At 37.1% G+C, this 22,570-nt stretch overlaps 1 protein-coding gene across 1 annotated transcript in view; it reads right to left on the bottom strand.

Annotated features, from left to right (window-relative positions):
- Nucleotides 1–22,570, bottom strand: part of LOC102223818 (glypican-1-like) — a 41,986-nt gene that overhangs the window by 7,752 nt on the left and 11,664 nt on the right. The window contains exons 2-4 of the mRNA XM_005805132.3: nt 3,683–3,841; nt 1,168–1,385; nt 537–710 (exon numbers count right to left, since the gene is read on the bottom strand). Of these exons, the coding sequence (XP_005805189.1) occupies nt 537–710; nt 1,168–1,385; nt 3,683–3,841 (551 nt within the window). The remainder of the gene's footprint in view (nt 1–536; nt 711–1,167; nt 1,386–3,682; nt 3,842–22,570) is intronic.

The following is a 22,570-nucleotide window of genomic DNA, read 5'->3' as shown; positions in this document are numbered from 1 at the left end:
GTAAAACTGCAACTCATTATTAAAGAAAATCATATAAAAATCCTGATGATTAAAAATGCTTTTTGATGAGAAACATAAAAGAAGACACACTGCACACGTGTGGGAGTTTGTGGATAATCTCCACTAAGATCTAAAAAAAAAAAAATCCTTGCTCCAATAATTTTACATCAATCTTGTCAACCCTCTAAGAGAGAGCTTTGTTCTGACGGCAGAGGCTGACAGTTCGTTTTCGATTATCTTTGTGTTTCCCATCTGCAGGGCGGAGGATTTTTCTCTCACAGTTTGGGTGTGACAACCACACAGCCACCACATGTGATTTCCTGGGAATCGGCCCAGCAGACATTAGACACATTCCCAAACAAACAGCCAAATTATCAATAGTTCAGATGGCATTTTCTTCTGGCACAGTTACCAGAATGCAAACCGTAACTGAGCTGATGTTTCCATGTTTGTCCTCAACAGGAAGGGCTTTCTTAATTGTGTGTGCATATGCGTGTGGGCGTGTGCAGAAGGAAACGCAAATACACAAAACTCACCTGTGAGACCTTCTTGATCACATCTGAGCTGACCAGCAGGCCCTGGACAAACGACCTGGCCGTGACAAAAGACCGGATCACTTTTGTTTTCATGTCCCGAGGAATGTCTCCGAATGGCCGCAGCGTCTCCTGCTGCTTAGCAACACATTCCAGGTAATCCTCCGACAGGTTGACCTATCAAACAGAGACGACAGCCGAAAACACAGAGCAGAACAATTAGGCTTCATGATGCAATTTGACTTATTTTAACCAAACATTTATGCAGATTTAAAACCATGGATACAATCCCTGATCTGGATTTTTAGGTATTTTCCTGTGTTCAATTTCTACAGAAGAGGATGAGGGCCACTGAAAAGAAAATAATAATTCTCAGACATTAATCTTCTGATATCAAAAGACAAAAATCTGAGAAAAAAAAATTTAATTCTGAGATTGAAGTCAGATTCTTTTTTTTCAGTGGCCCTAATACTCTTCCGTAAATTTTTTGTTCATTCCATCCCTCATAAATTTTGCATTCAGCTCAGTTCAATTTAATTTAGTATTTTTTAACTCATTTCATGTCAATACACATCCACTAGCATTTCAAACCACAGCAAACTCAAGGCCCAAGAGGGAATATTCCTGTACTCACCTCTGTGAGGGCAGAGGCTTTAAATGTTCGCTCCAGCAGCTGGGACCAAAACTCGGACAGGTTCTCGTCCAGGTGGAGGGCTGAGCCCCGGTAGTACTGACGCAGGTCGGCATAGAGCTCTGCAAACAGACGGGTGTTCTGGGAGTACAGGGGGCCCAGCGGAGACAGCACCTCCTGCAGCAAGCGCTCAGACTGGCCGTGCAGCTCCGTGAAATACGCTACAGAAAGACAGCAGAGGAAAAAGTCAGGACACAACAAGCTGACGCCAGACTTTGTAAGGACAATCCAACTAATTACTATTAGAGTTAAATTGTGCAGATTTATCTCTGTCACTTCATTTCCAGCTCTGAACTTTAATATCTTTTTAGTAGAGCTATGCACAACTACTATGTTTACAAGGTAGTTTAAAAGTAACTGGATTCTTTCCAGATGATAAAGTGATACCCATCAGCTGGAAAGACATTATAGAGAAAAATTATGCAAAGCAAATTAATTTTAACAATTCAATTTGATTTAAATGTAATCCACCAATCCACAACAAATATTATCTCAATGCACTTTGCAAAACAAACACAGGTGTAATTCCCAGGTGTTCAGTGGATTAAAGACAGATTCTGCTCTTTCTACACTAAAAAATCTGCTCTGTCGCTTCCATATGTGGTACTAAATTGGATCCGTTTCCGATTGTTTTCAAAACGTCTGCAGTCTGAACGGTCATGTCGCGTTTTCTCCAGCTTTTATGTGATTGACGTGAGACATGTGTCATAATTCTGCACCAGAAAAAGCCACACAGGGTAAATCAGGACATATTATAGACATTATAAAATTATGAAAGAACTCTGCGTCACTGAAATTTACAAAAACTCAGAAGTTTCAGTAAATGTTCCACAAAAAACTTGCTTTCCTTTTGTTAGAGTCCTTCGTCTTGTGACGATCCTGTCGGATCCCATTGCTGAATAAACTTTAAAATTGATCCATTAGCGGCTCAGTCCTACTTCTGTAAACTGTTCACTGCTGTGTGACGTCAACGTTCTTCTTCTGCGCATGTGGGCTGATTTGGTAAACCGTTCAAACAGAAGTTTCACCACGGTTTAATTAGTAGTATGAACAACCACACAGCAAAAAAAAAGAAAAAAGAAAGAGAATTGACCATCAAGTCCTGCTGTGTGAAAGTAGCCAAACAGCGAGTGTTTAACTTTAGTGAGACGCTTCTTTAAGCCATTTACCAGATCCTGAAATCGGTTTGAAGAATCGTTACTTGACTTCACACTTTTAGCTACGAGAATTCAAATGTGAAAAAGTTCAAGCAGTATAAATGCTGCTCTCTACATCACCCAATGTTGTTGTCCGTTTGGCACTTCCTACCACTGGGTTGTCACAGCAACCACTCCCACTCCACCACTGCGTGGACACGACCTGGCAGATGTTTTAGGCTGGTTGCTCTTCCCTTCCCGCCTTTACAGAATTCAGTCGTCTAAACTAACTTCAGATGAGTCAGATTCATTAAATTCAGTCCGATCCAAACACACAGCCCAGTTCAGTTTAATAACTTAATATCTTTACAAATGCGTTCATTTTGTAAACTGGTTACTTTTATTGCTTGAGCTTCTTTTTCTTGCCTAATTAAAAAAAACAAAACAACCTTTCTGTAATGGTTCCTTTAATATCTCCAGTTCTGTCAGATGGATACAAAGTGACAATGAGAAAAACGGAGAATATTAGAGAATCAGAGTGCTGTCTCTGTACTATAATGGCTTCAAAGGCTGTGGACTGCTGCCAGGCTGCTGTAACCACAACCAGATGGACAGCCACATTACTGCAAGTCCACAAGGCCTTACGCCTTAGACTAATAATAATAATGTCTTGCTCTGAATTTGTCCTCCTGCTGCCCAGTCTCTGTCTTTATTTTTGCGTTTTGACTCACTGTTTCTGCTCAGCGACGATGATTTGTTCTCACTTGCTGTGCTTGTGTCTCCATGTTGGTATTGGAGGCACTTCTCAGTTTTCTTCGTCTCTACATCGCCCTCTGCCTCTGATATTCACTGATCTGCAGCCTTGACTCCTCGATGGGTCAACAGCTCATTAGCTGAACTAGCTACTGCCTCCAGGGGCAACCTTTTTTCTGGTGTGGGGGTGTGTGTGTGTGTGTGTGTGGGTGTGTGTGTGTGTGTATCCCTAAAGATCAGTGGATCGGCTTATCGCATTTCATTGTGTCTGGCTGACTCCGGTCTCATTATAGCGCCCAGGCAGGGGTCTTCTTGTCACACAGGACACACAAACCTGCATCCACACACACACGCACGCACACACACACACACACGCACACACACACACACACACACACACACATAATCACTGCTGTTATTGAAGCTGCGGTATTGACCGCCAAACACAACTTCGCAAATACCCAACACACAAATGTCACGCTCCTCTGGGTGCGCTTCTGAAGGTTTGTTATTGAGCTCTGGCAGTAATGAGTGTCTTGTATGCACTCACACACCAACACCCTACTTACTGTCAAAGCTCCTGTGGAGATTGTTGAAAGTTGCCTGCAGGGACCTGCCGGCCTCTCTGATCAGTCCCTCGGTCTCCTGGGCGCTCAGACTGGCCAGGTTTCCCTCCATGGTGATGGTGCAGCAAGTGGGACCCTGAGGACACATCCTCAGCTGTTCACCTTTAAAAAGAGGGAGAGACGTAATTGAAATGCATAAATTTTTATGAGTCAATAACTAAATTAGTCAGTTTTTCACCATTACTCTAATTTACAACCAAGTGACACCTGAAATTACAGCAAATTAACAGCTAGAGTACCTTCCACACCCTGACACCCTCATCTTAAGACATGCAAACATCTTTACAACGTGCTAATCTCTTTTTTGTTGTAATTAATTTCAGATACATAATTTGTGACCTTCAGATGATGCAGGGTTACGGTTAAAATAGGGATGCATCAATACACTTTTTTCACTTCCAATACTAAAATCAGAGGCTTTAATTATCGGCCGGTACCGATCCCATACAGAAACACGGTGCTAATCTGACTTAAATCTTTTTTCTTTCTTTTTTTAAATGTACTGAATTACAGATTTATATTATAACTCTACACCAGTACAGCTTCACAATATGACCACACATGTAAAAACAACTTTAATTAGTTCAGTCAGTATAATTAGGAAATGAACAGTCGAGGTAAAATAAATAATAAAGAAACTGAAACTAACAAAAATAGGTTGTCTACCTAAGGCATCACTTAACATAATATTACTCATTTTAAATTAGTAATACTATTCCGTGGGGATGAAAAGAAATACTTTTTCTTTTTATAAATTCACTAGTAAAACATTAACAAACACCTCTAAACCTATCTAAAAAAATAAATAACACTAAAGCAGTTTTTATTATTTTCACTTTACTTTTTCACATTAATTAGTGTCTTGTAATTACAACAAACTTCAAACTACGAATTGGCTTGGTTAAATGAGTAGCCTTGAGCCTCTTGTGACAGAGCACAGAGTGAAGTGATGAATAATCTCCAATATTCAATGTCAGAAAGATGCAACAAACTCTGGCTCCGTTTCAGCTCACCATCGCTCTAAATGCCCAGGGAGGCTCGTTAAATTGCTCAAAGAAAAGCTGAGTCGATTTTGGAAGCAGCTCAGGTCATTTAGATCTATCCATGTCAGTCCTTTGCATTAGATGAAATTAGGGCTGCGTGACATCAGGAAATGTGTAATTGTGATATTATTGCTGAAAATTGTGGTAACAATTAACCATCATTTTTCAACAACTCTTGGTTAGATTTTGCATCTTATAAAATAAAAAATAAACATCCGGAGGATTTCCAGGGGCAGTTAAGAAAACATCCAACTATATACAGCATTCTGCCAGCCATTGTGTCCAAATGCAGCAATTTTCACACTACAGAGGGATTTTGTTAATGTGATTGTGTCTCAGTTAGGGAGCCAGTTAGGAGGATGAAACATGCGCACTTTGGTTGATACAAAGGATGATTTATCTGCTTCATTCACAGTAAGATTTTAAACTTCTTTTAATCAGAATAACTGACATCCAAACGAAAATATTTCAAATCATATAGTCAAGCATGAATATTTAAGTAATTAAAGTGTCAAATCACTTAAAAAAAACTACATTTACTTTGAAATACTGTTAATATATAGCACCACAATACATTAAAGATCTGATATTGCCATAGCAACCTTCCGGAGAAGCAGCATTCAGCTTCTATGCACCACAAATCTAGAATAAACGTCCAGAAAACTGCAAAACAGCCGAAACACTGAGCTCCTTCAAACCCAGACTAAGAACCCAGCTGTTCAGTGATGCTTTTGAAACATTTTAAGTGAAACATTAATTAACATTCTGATGTGTAACGACGACAGAATGTAATGTTTCAGTTGTTGACTTTGTATTTTTATGAGGTAAAGCACTTTGAACTGCCTTGTTGCTGAAATGTGCTATACAAATAAACTTGATTGACTGATTTAAATTAACAAATACTTAATATTGTAAAAAAAAAAAAAGTACTACTTCCATTGGCAGATTATTTGAGAAAAATGTCTTGTTATACTGTAAGTGAAATAATCCGCCAATGAAACTAATACATTTTTAATCAATTAAGTAATTATTAACTTAAAACAAGATAATATTTTTTGTTAAGATGTCACTATACAAATAAACTTGATTGATGCAGTATTCCTTCATTAATTTATTATTATTAATTTATAAAATGACAATATTTCATAGAATGTTATTAATTTTAAGCTTCAGCGTTCATTAGTTCAGATCAGAAACTCAAATCCTTCTTTCCTCCAGTCAGTAAATTAACCTTCTCTCTCACTCGTCATACATTTATAGACTCGACACTCTGCGTTTTTGTGTGCGAGTTCTATCCATTTTCTGAAATGCAAATATTTTTTTGCACATAGAGATGTATTTGACTACGCTTCCAGTAGCCTGCAGCCTGTCTGCAGCGTTAGGCTGATGACAGCCACCAGTCCTGTGGATTTCCCTCCCTGTGCGTGTCTGTGAGCCTCCGTCTAAGAAGGTTAGGGGTGAGTAAGTTTCCCCTCAGCTGTGTGCTTCACTGCTCTCCGCCTTCTTAACAGGTCCAACGCTGGTGGCTGCTCGTCTTATCGTTGGCGTGCGTGTGTGGGTGTGTATTTGGGTTGCAGGGCAGGAATTTGTTCATCGCAGTAAGTGGAGCAGAAGAGAGACGCCTTCATCAGCAGCTCTCCGTGAATCCTTCACTTGGTGGTTTGTGTGCAGGATGTGATAACAGGGAGAGCTGGATTACAGGAAGCAGCGCCTAATGTAGCACCTTGTTTCTACGCTCTCATCTTTTTACTTTACAAAACCAGTCATTTGAAATTTTGCTTGTAGTTCTAGCCTTTATGCACAACTTAAAGGGACATTATTATGTAAAATCTATTTATTTTTTCTGCTTTAAATCATGTTATAATGTTATTTCTTCACCAAAAACATACTTGGATTCCTTACGCCTAAATCAGGAGTGTCAAACTCATTTTCACTTTGGGTCACTTCAAAAATCTAAATGTTCTTAAAGGGACAGTTGTGCCAGAATCTATTGATAAGCCCATTGAATTGTTAAAATATCAATAAATATCTGTTTGTTTCAGCATTCAATGAGTGTTTGTTAAAATAAAAAAATATTAAACATCTTTTCACACTGATCAGTCCATCCAGGATTTTGTGATTGCTTTTGTGGGTTTTTTGCAATCAAAATCACCAATTTTGTGGTGCTAATTTAGAAATATTTGTAAGGAATTTGTGCGACAGTTGTGCTAATGGATGATGTCAAATGTGACTTCCTTTTTTATTTTAAATCACAAACTACAACTTCACATCAAGTAAGGCTGAGGCAGCAGGCACTTAAACCCAATGTTTTTGGCCAATTTTGAGAAAAATGTGCAGTAAAATCAGAAACAAATCTGGGGATCTGTTGATTTTGTGTGAATTTTGAGGATTTGTGAAAAACTGGAAGGACTAATTGACGTAATTTGGAGTCTGGAGGGCCACATGGAAAGCTCCTGCGGGCCAGATTTGGCCCCCGGGCCTTGAGTTTGGCACATGTGGCCTAGATGGAACAAGCACCGCGTTCGAGGCGCAGTTTCTCCTCTGAGCTGCAGTTCTCAAGTTTCCACATTACAGAGCAGCTCCCCCACTCAGCTCCTTCAGACTAGCCAGCAGTAATTAGCAAACACCTGGTGGAACTGCATATCTGCTGAGCTCATTGTACACTGTACTTCTCATTGCTGGTAAAAAGGTTGCTTAAGGATTAATAGAGGAGTCATGTTGTGATGACTTTACAAAGGCGGAGTTTCAGAAAGAGCCGGAGTTTTTAAAGAGACAGAGGCCCAATTTCAAGATGTTAAATTACAAAGTCAAATTTACTTTTAAGTCATATTTGATATATGACATATTTGACATGTTATATATCAAATATTAACGTATCATATTTGATATTTGATAGCTGAAGGTAACATAATTACTTGATTTTGTCCTAAAATGATTCTATGTGGCTGGAAAACACATAATACACACCCTTTTATTCCACAACCAAAATACTCATCTAATAACTCATTATTTATCCGTCTTGAGTGTCATTTAATGTACAACCAAATGGATCTGTCCTCTAATCTTAACACTAGAACTGCCAAAATTCTAGAAGACCATAAAATCAGACCGGAGGAAGTAATTTTGATTCAGAAGTTTCCAAAACAAAAACAAAAAAACACCACCATCCATTAGTCCACATTTTTGTCAAAAAATCCCAAAAGCTTGGAAGTTTGAGGCTGGGAGAAAAGAAATTGATAGAATGAAGACTTTTGCAAGACAAAAGTCTTCAAAACTTCAAAACTCAGTGGAAGAGGCTGTAAATAAATAGGGTGAGAAGCGGTGAGTGAAAAGCTCCACACTGAGAGGAGATGTGGGCCAGGTGAAATCAGTCTCAGTAGGTGATTTGGTTGCTCACACCGTGTTTGCCCTCAGGCTGCAGCATATATTTTGTTATGTCTGCATCTGGAGGGATGAACACACACACAAGGTTGCACTACAAGAGACCCTCATTGACATAACTCATTGCTGTCAGCCTCGGGGAGATGAGGAATCAGATTCCTGCAAAGGGAGGAGTTCTGTCCATCTGCAATAAAAACACTAGCTTCTTTAATCAATAACAAGTGGGATTATGACGTTGCAGGCAGCTCATGCTCAAATGTCCCTGATTAATATGGACTATTCTCAGTTTTACCAGATGTGATCTGAGTCAGAAGAAGGGGTGGAAATTTCCCCAGATTGAGATGAATCACCATGAAGAGATGGATGACTCTGCATTGACAAAAACAAACCAACAGTTTGCTGCCAACAAATAATTTCATTACACACTTGTTAATTGTAATAAAGCAGCTCAAACAGAAGACGATTCAGAGTTCATTAATCAGTCGTCATTCTGTCTCGTCTGCTTTGTGTTTATTTTAAAAGTCATACATTAGCACAGCACTCTTTTATGTACTGTTTGTTTCCAGTGAAAAATAAAATCTACATAGTCTGTGTAACATAAATCAAAATTATCTAATGCAAATACAGTTTAAAATGACACTAAAACAAATATGTCCATAAGGATTAACAAAAGTATTTCTATTCACTCAATGCCAGAATGAGAAAATTTATTTCTTGTAGAAATGTTACTTAAAAGTCAAAAGTTCACTTATTTTGCCTTAGTGTTTGATATAATTGCATTTTAAACTATATAACAGGTTTACAGGTTTTGGATATATCATAATAACTTGCTGCATTTGCCTTGTTCACACACACTTTTCAGCTTTGTCCACACATTTTCTACAAATCAGGACTTTGTAATGGCTACTAAAATGTTTACTTAGTTTCCACTTTGAAACTAATTTATCTTTATTCTGTGACCCAACATGTAGCATTAGAGCTACTTGAGGGAAAGCTTTAATTTCCAGGCATTATTACAAAAAAAAGCTTTTTTCTCATTTATTTTACTGCTTCTACTACTTTATTAATAAATCACTTTTAAAAATCCCACAGCTGCAACAAAGTGCTTTACAAATAAAATTAAAGAGCATTTGAAACATAAAAAAAACAATAAGAAAACAGACTTAAAATAGCAATATGAAGTAAAAGCCTTAGGGTGTGTCAAAAGCCAAGTAATAAAAAAGCAATGGGAGATTGTTCCATATTAGTTATTTCAATTTTCAGGAATCTTAAATCCCAATATTTTTTTATTTTTTTCTTGTAAGAGTCTCAAAAATAACTATCTTCCTTCTTCAGCTGCCATTCAGCAAATAGAAATAGTTGTAGTAATACTAATCGACTAGAAAAAGATTATTTTTGTTGAATGGTAAAATGCAATCCCTGTTTACACAGCATGTAAATGTGGCTACATTAGAAATTATATGCTTAAAGGTAACATATTTCATACTAATTTAAAATGAGGATCAATTTCAATGTAAGCAGCACCAACAGGAGTCACACAGTCAGATATCTGTAAAGTACAGCGTGCTGTCAAGGCTAAACTCAATAAAACTCTGATTAGTCTGCTCATTGCTGGAGGCACATGTTTTATTCACTTCATGAATTAGGATTGGGTAAATATTTTAGTATTGGTTACGAGCAAAGTTCTGCTGTTAAATTTATGAGGATAAACATCTTTAGTGCACCACCATCTTTGGCTTCCACACAGATTCCCACAAAAATCCTGAATCCATTCAGATCCAAACATGTTCCTCGTTTTGCCTGCAGATATTGAGCAGCCAAATGTGTTGGCCACACAATGCACGTCAAGACAGACAGTAGCATTTAGCATTTCGTTTCCCTTTTCCCATTCAAAGCATTTGGCTCAGACTTCCTTCTTGGCATCGCGCTCTTCTGCTTCATCAGCCTTTGTTTCCTTACATTCCTCGTGGCAGATCCAACATACCTGAGCCCGTCTTGACAAGTGAGCCATCCCCACCGAATGTGCTGAGTAGACAAACAGCCAAACCTGCACCAGTTTGCATTCTGACAGTTTAAAAAAAATATCCCAACATTCAGCAAAAAAAACAACAAAAAAACAAACCTTTATCAAGGCAATGGAAGGTGAGGTGACAGGAATATAAAATTACAATCATGGGTTTTACACTCTGCAAGCTAAAACGAATTCAAATCAGATTTACTCAGAAATAACAGGAATGAAATTCATCAATTCATCAAAACCCGAAGCAATGTTTACTTCTGAAACCTGATCAGAAATGCATTAAGGATTTTTAAACATGTTGTTGTTGCGTCCTGCAAGCTTCTGCATCATACATAAAAAATTAATATAGGTTTGTTTTCTGTCAATAGTTACGAGTAAAACATATTTGAGTTAAGAAAACGTGTTTGCTCCCTAAGTTGTGATTTTTTTTATGTGCCAACAAGACTGAGATTTACAGAGAAATTTTAATGCTGCTTTAAGAGCACATTTAGACACCGTCTCTTTTATATGAGGCCTGGTAAAGGTTTCTTCTCAGGTTGTTGCCACAACAAAATGCTCAATGCTCATTTGTTACCATGACAAACTCCATTGCAACATTTGCAAAATAAAATAAATAAGAGAGAAGAAAATTGCTTAAGGTTAAAACTGGGCGATACGAGAAAAACCCTGTCACAATGTATATTTTTTTCTGATCAGCCAATATAACAGTCACAATATAAAACACAGCTATTCCGAGGGATAGATTAGCTTCTCAAAATAAATTTAGAGAAGCTGTACAAAATGAACACCTACAAATTTAAATGTTTGAACAACACTCTTATCAAAAGAGTTAAGTATGAGCAACATCCTGGAAGAAAGTTTCCACATAAGTTTCACTTTATCAAAGTAGCGCCTGCACACCAAGAGCCAAACAGAAACAGTTAGGCTGTGGAAAACGAGGCGCTGAACTGATCAGAACTTGCTGTAACAGAGTTGCTTTGCGCTCGGTGCCGACATGCAGCACCATGTTCAGCCAGATGAATGCTGAATTAATTTGATTGTGCAATAACATCTCAACCCCAGCTGATTTCTCAGGCTAATTCAGGTCAGATTTTGACATCGATAAATTGATGTTACCAAGAGATTATGTAACAGTAGTTATAAATAATGCAGAGGTACAGAGTTGTGTGACCAAATCAAAGAAAAATGTAGGTTTTTATTCTTGTACCATCAAAGTGTGTAAAACACTTTTTTTAAATATTCAATTTTTGCTTTCAGCTTTTGTCAGATTCCTTCTGTCCCCACTCTTATTATGTCTTTCAATTTAACTTGTTCATATCTTTACATGGCAAACTAAAGAATAAAAATATTAAAATAAAACAAACCTTGCTCATAAGGAGAAATATGTTCTCAGCCATTAGTGAAAGATCCGTTGCATTTTTCCCGTTTAAGACAGCAGAATTGTTATATTTCAGGAATGAAAACTGGCTGATTTTATTATTTCCTAATTTTTATGTGATTTCCAGACTTTGTTACCACAAATTAAACTATTTTTTAGAAAATTAAGAAATATTATTTTATTACCACACATTAAAGAGGAAGGTAAGATAAAGTTTAGATAGAAATATGTTGATTTCATTCTCAACTGGCTCAAACATTTTAGTTTTTAGACTACAGTATAGAGTATGAACATTCAAACTTCACTTTGACGCATACTGAGTTGTATTTTTGTCCAATCGCGACTTTTTTCTTTTTTAATTATCCATATTGGGTTTTAATATCTGTGGTTTTATGATTTGTAATTATCAGTGTGCTGCTGCTCTTATTTGAAGTCCACTTTCAAATTGCTGATAATAAATAGTCAAAAAATGCTTAAAAATGTCAACTTAAATTATGTTGCCTTTGTCTCAAACAGTGAAATCCTGTTCACATGCACACTGTTTAATGAGGACCTTTCTCTCTTAAACAAAAGAATAACGCTTCCTCTGATCTTCACATAAATAATTCATGATTGAGCATGACTGAAAAGCTGCTAAAGGCAATCATTCAACAACACATAACAGCAAATCAGAGCTTTTCTCTCTCAAATATTAGTTGGAAAGACCTGGTATTTATTTTTCACGTAATCTATTGCACTGCAAAACATCTGAAAGTGGTTTAACTTGAAAGTGAAAGTTCACCTGCTGCCTTGAAAATACAATTCAAGTCGAAATTGTTTTGGTTTTAACTCAGAGATTTAAGTTCATGAAGTTGATTTAACAACATTGTTTCTTGAGTTCATTAATCTTGACTTGTGAGTTTTTACTCAATGCTGCAATTTAAACCAATAATTATTTCACGATGTGTAACAGAAATCACACATATTCCTCTATTATTTTCACTCACAATATCGAGTTAAAATAAATATTTTACTTTAGAATCATTTAAATTCTTGTTTCAAACTGCACAAACAAAATTTCTGATTTGATAATGAATTTTATTAAACATCACAATGAATTCGGCTCAAAAACATTTAGTTTGAACAGGACATTAAAATAAACATTTTCCTTAAAACACAAGAGTCAGACCAATGTAACGAACTTCCATCTCAGGATACACAAACATGCCGCTAAGCATTCTGGAAAATAGTTCCCACTCCTGTCTTTTTCTCCTTTCAGTTTTTTAAGTGCTAACCTAAAAAACCCTAGTTTATTGAACAACTGGAGGTTTGACGAAATTAACAAAACATTTAACACAACTTACTGCTGTAAGTTTATCTTTCACAAACTCACACATTTAGGTTCAAATTGTAAATCTTTCTACATTTATTTTACTTAAAAATTAGAATACAGGAGACAACAAAATGTGGCTCAAATGTTTTACAGTGAAGCATATTATGTGTCTGATAAGACACATGCGATTACATTGTGAAAACTGTAAACAATGGCGCCATAGACAGCGAGACTAATGATAGCTACTCCAACAGGAAGCACCGTCCTCAATGAACAGGAGTTTAAAGCAACAAATCATACAAACATGCTTTACTCCTCTCTGAGTGGCCTTCAGGTTTGACTTGTCCTCTTTTGATTGTGTTATATTGTATTTTACTACTTTATAATTAGTTCAACTTTAACTCTCTCCTTAGTTTTTACTTGTAGCACAAGCCGCCATAAAGTAAACTAAATCAGTTCTCTTTACCTCTGAAATTTTTTTTTAAAAAATGCTTCCAAGATCCAGAACTGTTGAGGCATTCAGGAGGTTTAATGAGATGTGAAAATCTAATTGCGCCCTCAGCTGCAGCAGAAGTGCTTCGTCACACGTCTCACCTGCCCTCCGCTGCAGACTAATCTCTCACTGAGGTGAGGCAGAGCGTACGCCGAGTCAGCAGGGCCAAATGACAAGGTTCCACGTGTATTACTGTATTTCAGCTGATTCCACCTTAGAGAAATGCAAACATATAGAGCTCCAATCTGCTAACATCACTCTTATCCACTCTGTTTAGATCAGGGGTGTTTAAAGTGCAGCCCTGGGGCCATTTGCGGCCCCTGGACTGATTGTGGGTGGCCCAAGACTTCAGATGAAGAAAGATATAAATGTCTACCTCCAGTACGGGTATTTAAAATAGGTGGAAACTTTTTATCTTTAATTACAATTTTAAAAAGTAAAATCTTCTTACAATAGAATTTATTAGCTGAAACACAAATAATCACACTTTTTGATTTTCTCTTGAAGAACCGGTGACTTTTTTACCCAAATCTACTTTTTATTAATATCATAAACTTGGTTAAATACAGCAAGCATGTTCAAAGAAAGAGCGGCCCAAATCATCATTGATTAAACTGTTTTTTGTTACTAGCCAAATTATTTTCAGTAAGGCAAATCTCCAGAACCTGTTTTAAATTTTGGATGTAGAATACTTTACACATCCTTCTCCAGCAACAAATTTGACTTATATTTTGTTTATAGTTTAAGTATTGCATTTTTAGCTTATTATTGACTCAGTAACAAACATTTCTTTTCGCTCTCAAGTCCTTTTGACTCGATGATTTTGGCTCATTGAGTTGCTGTACAGACAAATTAAAAATTTATTTCAAGAGATAATCAGAACATCCATAAGTACTCCTAGTTCATCAAATTAATCAGGAAGTGAGATGTTACTTAGAAGTATAATTTTTTAGTTTTTAATCAACTATGCTCTTTTTTTATTTTTACTGCTGCTTCATAAAAGGAACCAGTCCAGATTAAGACATAAATCAAGTCATTTGTGATGCAGAAAGATAAATATTGAGGTTATTTCCTTGTTAAAACAACTGAATCGCAGCTTTCTAACTAAAACAAACAACAGTTTTTATAGGTCTTTCTTTAGAAACATGAAGCAGCTTATCTGGTTTATGATATTATTGTTAAAGTATAAACTCGTGTCAAAAAGGCAAGACTTGAAACACACATTTAATTAACTAAAGCAAGTCATTGTCCTGTTGTTTGTTCAAACGCCATTAATTTGGATTACTGTTGTCACTGAATCTATATAAATTTAAGAACAACAGATGGTATCGTAAGCAACACACTGGGACAAACTAAAAAAACTGAAACATTTTCACCAGTTTTTTCTCCTCTTTTTTTCAACTCTTTTCTTCTTGTCCTACTTTCATCCATCCTGCCCTCATTTAACTCATCTCCTCAAATCTGTCCAACTTCTTCCACTCCTCTTTTTCATTTTAATGTTATGGCCTCATTCCTTTCACTGCGTCTTTGCTTGACTCTCCCCGCTGGGATGAAAGTTTGTCACAGGAAGCAACTTTGCACCGTGTTAGTTACTGCGGAAACCGCCTCCCTAGCTGTAACCAAAGTGACCTCCAATTTCTCCAATATGACAACATATGCACACAAACGGCGCAGTTCACGCAAACCATGACACAGACAAAGCAAAACCAAACGCCGTCGTTACAAATAAAATGCAAAGCCTCCGCTAAAACAGTCTTTATTTTAACACACTCCCTGATCCTGCCCTTGCTCTGCCATCACACGCCACATCAAAGCAGCTCACTGCTGAGCAGTAAAAGTGGCGCAGTGGTTTGAATTTATTCCCTTCAGTCAGACGTTTATTCACTGCTTCCCTTTCCTAATGAGCGTCTTACAATAACCCTGTCACTTACTGCGGCAAATTACTGCTACCTAAATGAGAGTCTGATGGAATGTGTGTGTGAGTGTTTCCATCTCACACTCTCTTCATCATTTAAGACCACCTGTAGGTGATTTAATGTCCCACATGGACTTCCTCCCAAAGTACACTTTTACCATTTTACTATGCAGTGAAAAGCAAAGGAGCGCAGAAGATGAGGGGAGATGTAATGATAAGAGAGCAGAGAGAAGAAGGAAAAAGACGGAGGGATTAGAGGGCGATAAAAAATAGAAATCGACAAATCAGGCGGAGTAAAGTACCGTTAATGGACACAAAGGCAGAAGGAAGAAAAAAAAATCAAACATTACCCTATAAATATCTAATAAATCTGTTGAACTTTATTATTTATAAATTTACACTGGATCTAAAAAGTTGCTTATGATGAAGTTTTGTAGCGGTTCATGATAATTTCACCCAGCAAGTAAAGCTGCTCAAAGCTTCAGTCAACATAAAATTCAATCAGGTTGCCTGTCTTGTTGCTTAGACCTGCAAATTTCAAAAATCAAAATGCAGCAAAAGCCTGGAAACAGGATTTAGAACAGAAACAGATTCAAAAGTTGTGAATTATCATTATTATTAGTACGCTGCACATGAAACACTACCTCAATTAGGAGACCATCACTGAATAAATCAAAAGTGCTACTACATCTACAACAGCTTAAAATAATTAGAAATCTGAAGTATTTCAGGTATTCCTTCATTTTAAAATTAGTAGCAACAAAAAGGAAGTTGGGAGTATGTAGGGGAAAAAAAGAACACAATGGGCAGACACCGGGTTAAAAACGTTACTAAGAATATCTCACCAAACCATTCATTAACCCTGTGTGTGTGTTTATGTGTACACATGGCACCAACTCCTCCATATAATACTGTAATTCTATGTTATTTCAGGGAGAACCTCAAAGCTCCTGCACTAATGACCACTTTTACTCAAATTCACTCAGTGTGCAAAAAGGCTCAACATGTGCCAGCCGGTGCATGCCATGCATGTTGCAAAGAGTCAGGATCTGCCTCTGAGTGTGCACATTTGTGCAAGCATGTGAATAATTGTGGGGCAGCCAAAGGTCACACGAGCCATCTCTGACTCTCTTTTCTACACATGCCTTTAAATCAAGACTGATTCGTCTCTCTCCATGACAAATCAATATGAGACTTTGAATCAAGCATGAAATAAAGGGTTGAAAGTGTAGAGGGATTATCAGTCGACGTCACGTTGCATCAGCAGCCACTCTGCTGCACATCACCTTCAGAAAACAGGCAAGAGTACATTATTCTAACTGCTTAAACTACTTACAATTAGGCAATCAAAATCATTTAAAACTCGCAGTCAGTGCAGATTACCTCTCCTCACCTTTGAGGTAGCTTTGCTCCATGTGTAGATGTCAGAGATTTTACTTTTAGCACAGCATGTCTGTACCTCTCACTACATCCGGTTCAATCTGCTGCATTTTTAATGTCTAATGGCTTAGTTTATCACCTGCCTTGATGGATGCAGTCACATCTTAATTTTCTCGCTAGGTGTGACCAAAATAGGAAGAAATTATTCTCTTCCCTCTGTCCTTTACAAGCAGAAAATAAATTCTCTTTTCTTTTCTTTTTTTTAATGAAAACTGTCATTTTAGGAAAACCCTATTCCAGTGCCCTCGCTCACCATGTTAGCCTTATTTAGAGAACCTCGACATTTCTCATTGAGAGCTGATGATCTCAAATTGAATATTGCTAGTGAGCGCTAAAACCAGCCACTGAAGTTTTTTTTTTTTTTTTGCCATTTTCTCTCATCATCACCTGCATAATTTATTTTATCATGCTGTGTTAAACAGTTGTGGTACGCTAACAACATGCTAGCTAATGTTAAGACGCGTAAGGGTAACTATGGCAACCACTGACAGTTTAAAGGTCTATTGGCGGTTTCTGGAGTCCTACTGCGCGCGCATCCCATGTGTTTACAAAGTAAGGGCACAAGAAATCATGTTGGGTGACCTGCTAATGCAAAGCTTAGCTGGTTTAGATTAGCAGATTAGACATAAGGCCTAATCCAGCAACATTGGAAGGCTGTGGCCAGGAACAGGGTGGATATGAATGTTTGCGTGAGAAGAAAAGGGGGCAAATGGGGGCAACACTGTGTTGGATCCTCCATCAACGCTCTCTGTCTCTCTCTCTCTCCCTGTCGGTCAGAGGAGCATTAGGCCGCCGCCTGAGGTCGGCCCTTTCCAGATCAAGTCTTCAGAGTCAGAACGGTGAAGAAACTGAATGAGTGTGACACTGGCTCATTAGAGCTGCAGGGGAAACAGCCACATGGTTTTCTTTTGGAGCCTCAGGGGAGCTGGATGCTTGAATGAGGCAATCACAGCCATCGGAGGAAACAAGAAACCCTGGTGCATGGGTTTAACGTCTGAGCAAATCTTAGACCTACAGCGGGGTCTAAGATGGGGTGTAATGAGCGCATTCATTAAGATGGAAATAAAAATGTTAAAGAAGCTTTGCAGATGACCGTTTCATACCTACTGGCTCTAAAAAAGAACCAGCAATTACCTGATGAGAGACAAACGCTTGAAGAAGTGATTGAATGAAAACCGAATGAGTCTCAGGAGAGGTGGGCCATATGAACTTAAAAATGTATCGCAATACTTTATTGTGTTTATTGGGATAACAATGAAACTAATAATTATTTTTAAAAAGTATCTATAGCTTCTTTTCTGTCTTTTTTAACCAATTATGTGGCTGGAACTGCGTCTTCCTGCAGTCACAACGAGATTAAAACTGTTGTTCTTATCACTAATCTGGACATAGTGACTGCATAACCATATTTTTTCACTATATTGGTATTTATTGCTGCTCTTATGGAGAAAATGGTGGAAATGATAGTTCTACCAAAAACTCCAGTTTTTGGAGTTTTCAAACATAGTTATTCTTTTCATTAAAATAAATTGTTCATCAATCCAACACGTCCATCTCTAAGTTTCTGTCTTGATGCCTAAGAACTTCCTTTCAACACATTTCAGTGGCAAAATAACATGTTTACAGCAATCCAGAAAACCGTACAATGGTAACATTTTACCACAAGGTAAAGCTCAGGGGAGCTGGATGCTTGAATGAGGCAACCACATTGCTTCATTTAGTAACGCATTACTGACATCACTGATTGAGAATATTTTAAAATTCAGATAATCTCTGTAGTTTGATTATATATTCTGGCTCCTTGTCACTTGATTCAGGTTGTAAAGACATTACCTAGGCAGCATGCCAGTCCTAGTTTTCATGGTTCAGATGAAGGTTACAGTGTGGCATCCTAATTAATTCACGCTGCTTCTACACAACCTTTATTACCACCGCTGGTAAAGATACTTACAAAAGCCATAAAATAGATCTGTGAGCTTTTAGCTAGTAATCTAATACTTCCTGTTTCCCCAGAGTAAAAAAATGTGATCAGAAACAGCTGCCTACTTAAAGTAAACACTCATCAAAATGGAAAAGACAAAAAAAAAAAAAAAAATCTAGCTGACATAAGAGAGATGTGTTTTCATTTTTATGATTAAGAAAAAGGAAAGAAGAAAACATCTATTTGCCTAAACACCTATTTACATCCAAAGCATTAACTGAAAAGTTTTAATCAACTGTAACCGATTCCTGGGTGTTACATTAAAAAGGCGGCATATTAAAAAAAAACACACAGGATAAACTAACCCCTGCCCTGTGTTCCTATGAAGGAATATACATGTGTTTGTATGTAACAGGGTTTTATTCTAACAATATTAAATATATAAAGTTTGTCAAAATGTGTTTAATTATTCTTTGAATTTATTTTGTTTAGTCAAGAAGTTGTTTCTCCAGACATATATTGGTGTATTTTAAGTTTTCTGCTGCTCTTGACGTTGATAGCTACCATAGTAACAAGTAGCTGCCAGCTCCTCCCCCTTTATTCAGTTGCCGTCGGTAACTGTGGTATCAACTCTGTGTTTTCTTTGCAAGTATTTTTATTTTAACATGTAATCACATGCAGCATTTCATGAGTAACTTTTGCAATATGTTGTGTATATTTTTAACACTTATTATTAGTGCTGGGAATTTTAGCCATGTTTAATTTTACAACTGCTAACTGCTGCTAATGGCTGTTAATTGCTGCTAACTGCAGCTAACTGCTCCTTGGGAGCTGTTGCTTTGCAGTTTGTTTATGGTTATTTATTGTATTTTATTTAATACCGCCAGAAGCTGATGCTAATCACCAACTTGATTTCCTCTTTTGGAAAGAGCAAAAGAGGAAATCGAGATCTAGAAGTCAAGCTACTGAGATGAACATAGAGAGTACATGTATAATGGAAGAAGTTAGTAAAGTATTAATCGTTCTTCTTTGTGTCTTCCTGTAGTACTCATGAGAGATTACGAGACTGAAAGTGTTAGAAAAAAAAGTGTGTCACATTTCTAAAAGTTCTACAGATACCCTTGTAAATCAGGAAAATCTAAACCACCAATGTCTTCAAAATGTTATGAGCCAAGGAGCTGTTTCTTTCTACACTATCAAATAAAGTCCTCTGTCATTCCCAACAGGATGAGATGTAATAAAGCAGAAACTTCATGAAATAACAATAAAAAACATAAAATAACATCTGAGCCAACACTTGGGAGGTTAAAATGATGAAAAGCATCAGGGCGTGAGGCTCTGCAGAGCAGCATTAGCACTACAGGGGGTTAGGATTTTCACAGCCGTCTGTCTAAATATAGAACTACGTCTGGTTCTCACATGCAGTAACACATAAGTAAAAAATGTAACACACTTTTGGATTCTTCATCTTGCTCTATTCATCTCTGTGCCTGTGTATTAACTTCCAACGTTTCATAAAACACTGAAAGCAACCACATTAAGTCTCATTGACTCTGCCTATTAAATCCACTTCTTTAGCCTAAAACTCAGTCTTCACTTCATTCCACTAACAGGTATCAAAGATGATCACAGCAGCTTATGTCAAGGTTGTCTGTTCTACGCTGTAAAGCTGTCACAGATACACTGGCAGGGACACACACTAGGATCTAACAGAGATAATACTCTCCAGCTCTGATCCCATCAGGAGCCCGGGTGTAAGTGCATGTGAGGCCGCAACCTCTTACTCAGGACACCTGCGGACTATAAAAGCACCAACAGCTATAGATACTGAAGAAATTTCATTTTTTACACAAAAAACCCAGAGAAGAAATAGTGCAAAACTTTTAGCACAGTGACCACATTATGTTGACAGCTAGCTTTAGCTGCATTTCCATTGACCATTTAGCTTAATGGAAATGTGACAATTTTTTTTTTTAAGACTCTCGTTTTTCAATGAAAGGTTTTGCTGATAGGTATTTTTGAAATTGGTTTATTTTACAAAGCTGCAGTGGAGACACTTTTTCAATAACCGGACGTTGCCAGTGGTGCAAACCATAAGGAAGAACAGGAAGTAGTTGTAGGTCAGGGGTGTGAAACTCATTTTTGTTTTGGGCCAAATCAAGATCATGAATGCTCTTAAAGGGCCAGTTGTGCCAGAATGTATTGATAAAACTTGTTCACCAACTGTTAAAATATCAATGAATTCTTCAAATTAAATAATGTTATTGAACATCTATTCAGAGCCTCCAGGATTTTGTGATTTCTTTTGTGTTTTTTTTGCAATAAAAATCAAACTGTTTGTGGAATAAATTTGGAAATATTTATGCTTATTTATGACGGTAAATGTGACTTTTTATTACTAGCCGTATAGATCATGGACTATAATCTGACATCAAATAAGGCTGAGGCAGCTGTTTAGTACAAGTAAGGCAGATTTTGAAAGGTTTTGAGAAAAATCTGCAACAAATTCCCAATTCTTAGCCCAAAAAGAGCAGGGATTTGTTGATTTTGTGTGAATTTCCATGATAATTCTCAAGAAACTGGAGGGACTGATTGATATAATTTGGCAGTAAACAGATAAAAGTTGCATTGATTTTATTGATAGCATAATATTTAAGCACACTTAGTGTTTAGTCTAGAATCTAGAGGGCCACATAAAAAGCTAAGGCGTGCCGGCATGTTTTTTTTAACACTTGTGATTTTAATTGTGTTTCTAATTTAATGGAAACACTGCAATTGGGATATTGTGTTTTTTTGACATTAGCAGAATATTGACAAAGTTTTGCAAACATTTCTTTCCCCATTTCTCATTATATTCACACTAATCTTTCAGATGCTTGCAATAGTCACTCTAATACAGCCTTACTGTTTAGCATGCAGGGGCGTTTTAGTATTTAAAGGGTTTGTTAGTGTACAAAACTTCAGCCAAAAGAAATACATTCCCTCCAGCAGACGCAGATCATAACAGACATTTTACCTTTGGTACTTTTGTCTGCTCTGTTGAATCAACCTGAAACACAGTGACATAATGCCTCCCTCACACCTAGTTTAGTACGCCACCCGAAAATAAACTGTAACCTTTAACTGTGACATTTTAGATGAAGCAGATGAGTAATCAGAGTGTACTGGGATTTTTAGAGATAGGAATTCACAGAAACACGAAGCTAAAACAACATCTTTCAGGTAAAAGACAATAAGAGTTGCCCTGCGTTAAATAAATTCAACTTGATCAGACAGGAATTTAGTAGATCAGACAATGTATCAGTGGCTTCTTGTTTCATCCAGACATCATCTTGTACTTTGTTCTTCTTCATGTTTGCTGGAAAACATTGAAATCTGAAGATTTAGCTTTAACTGCAGAGCGATACAGAGCAGCTGAGTGAAATGGAAAGCAGCAGCGTAGCTCTACGTCGTCTGTGTTTGAACGTAGCCCACTAGGAAAACCACACTCATGTCCAACATACCACCCACGATGCATGACGGGTCAAATCCAGAGCAGGGAGCCGGTATTCTGCTCATCACGTTCTCCTTTACACCCACATTTAAAATGAACGCACATACAGAGTTAGCAACTAATGTAATGTTTTCTGCTTGTTTAGCTTTTGTTTACATATATAATAATAGAAAGGCCAACCATTTTCATTTACAAAAAAAGCAACATAGCATTTCTATTACTGTTAAAAGCACAGATAGCCAATTAATGAATAATGTTCTGACTAAAACTGGTAGTTCAGGTAACTATTCAGGTTAGTTCAAGCATAAAAGGGATCTAGAGGACATTTTGGGGAATTGCTGCAAGTCAATGATACATTGAAAGAAACCGACTTGGAAACATTTTCTTCAATTTCCACTTAACTTTATATTTTGATACTTCTAATAATGTAATTTT

The sequence above is a fragment of the Xiphophorus maculatus genome, chromosome 9, assembly GCF_002775205.1.
Source record: "Xiphophorus maculatus strain JP 163 A chromosome 9, X_maculatus-5.0-male, whole genome shotgun sequence".
NCBI lineage: Eukaryota > Metazoa > Chordata > Actinopteri > Cyprinodontiformes > Poeciliidae > Xiphophorus > Xiphophorus maculatus.
Note: the sequence above shows the minus strand (reverse complement) of the source record. Positions and strands in the feature narration are given on the sequence as shown.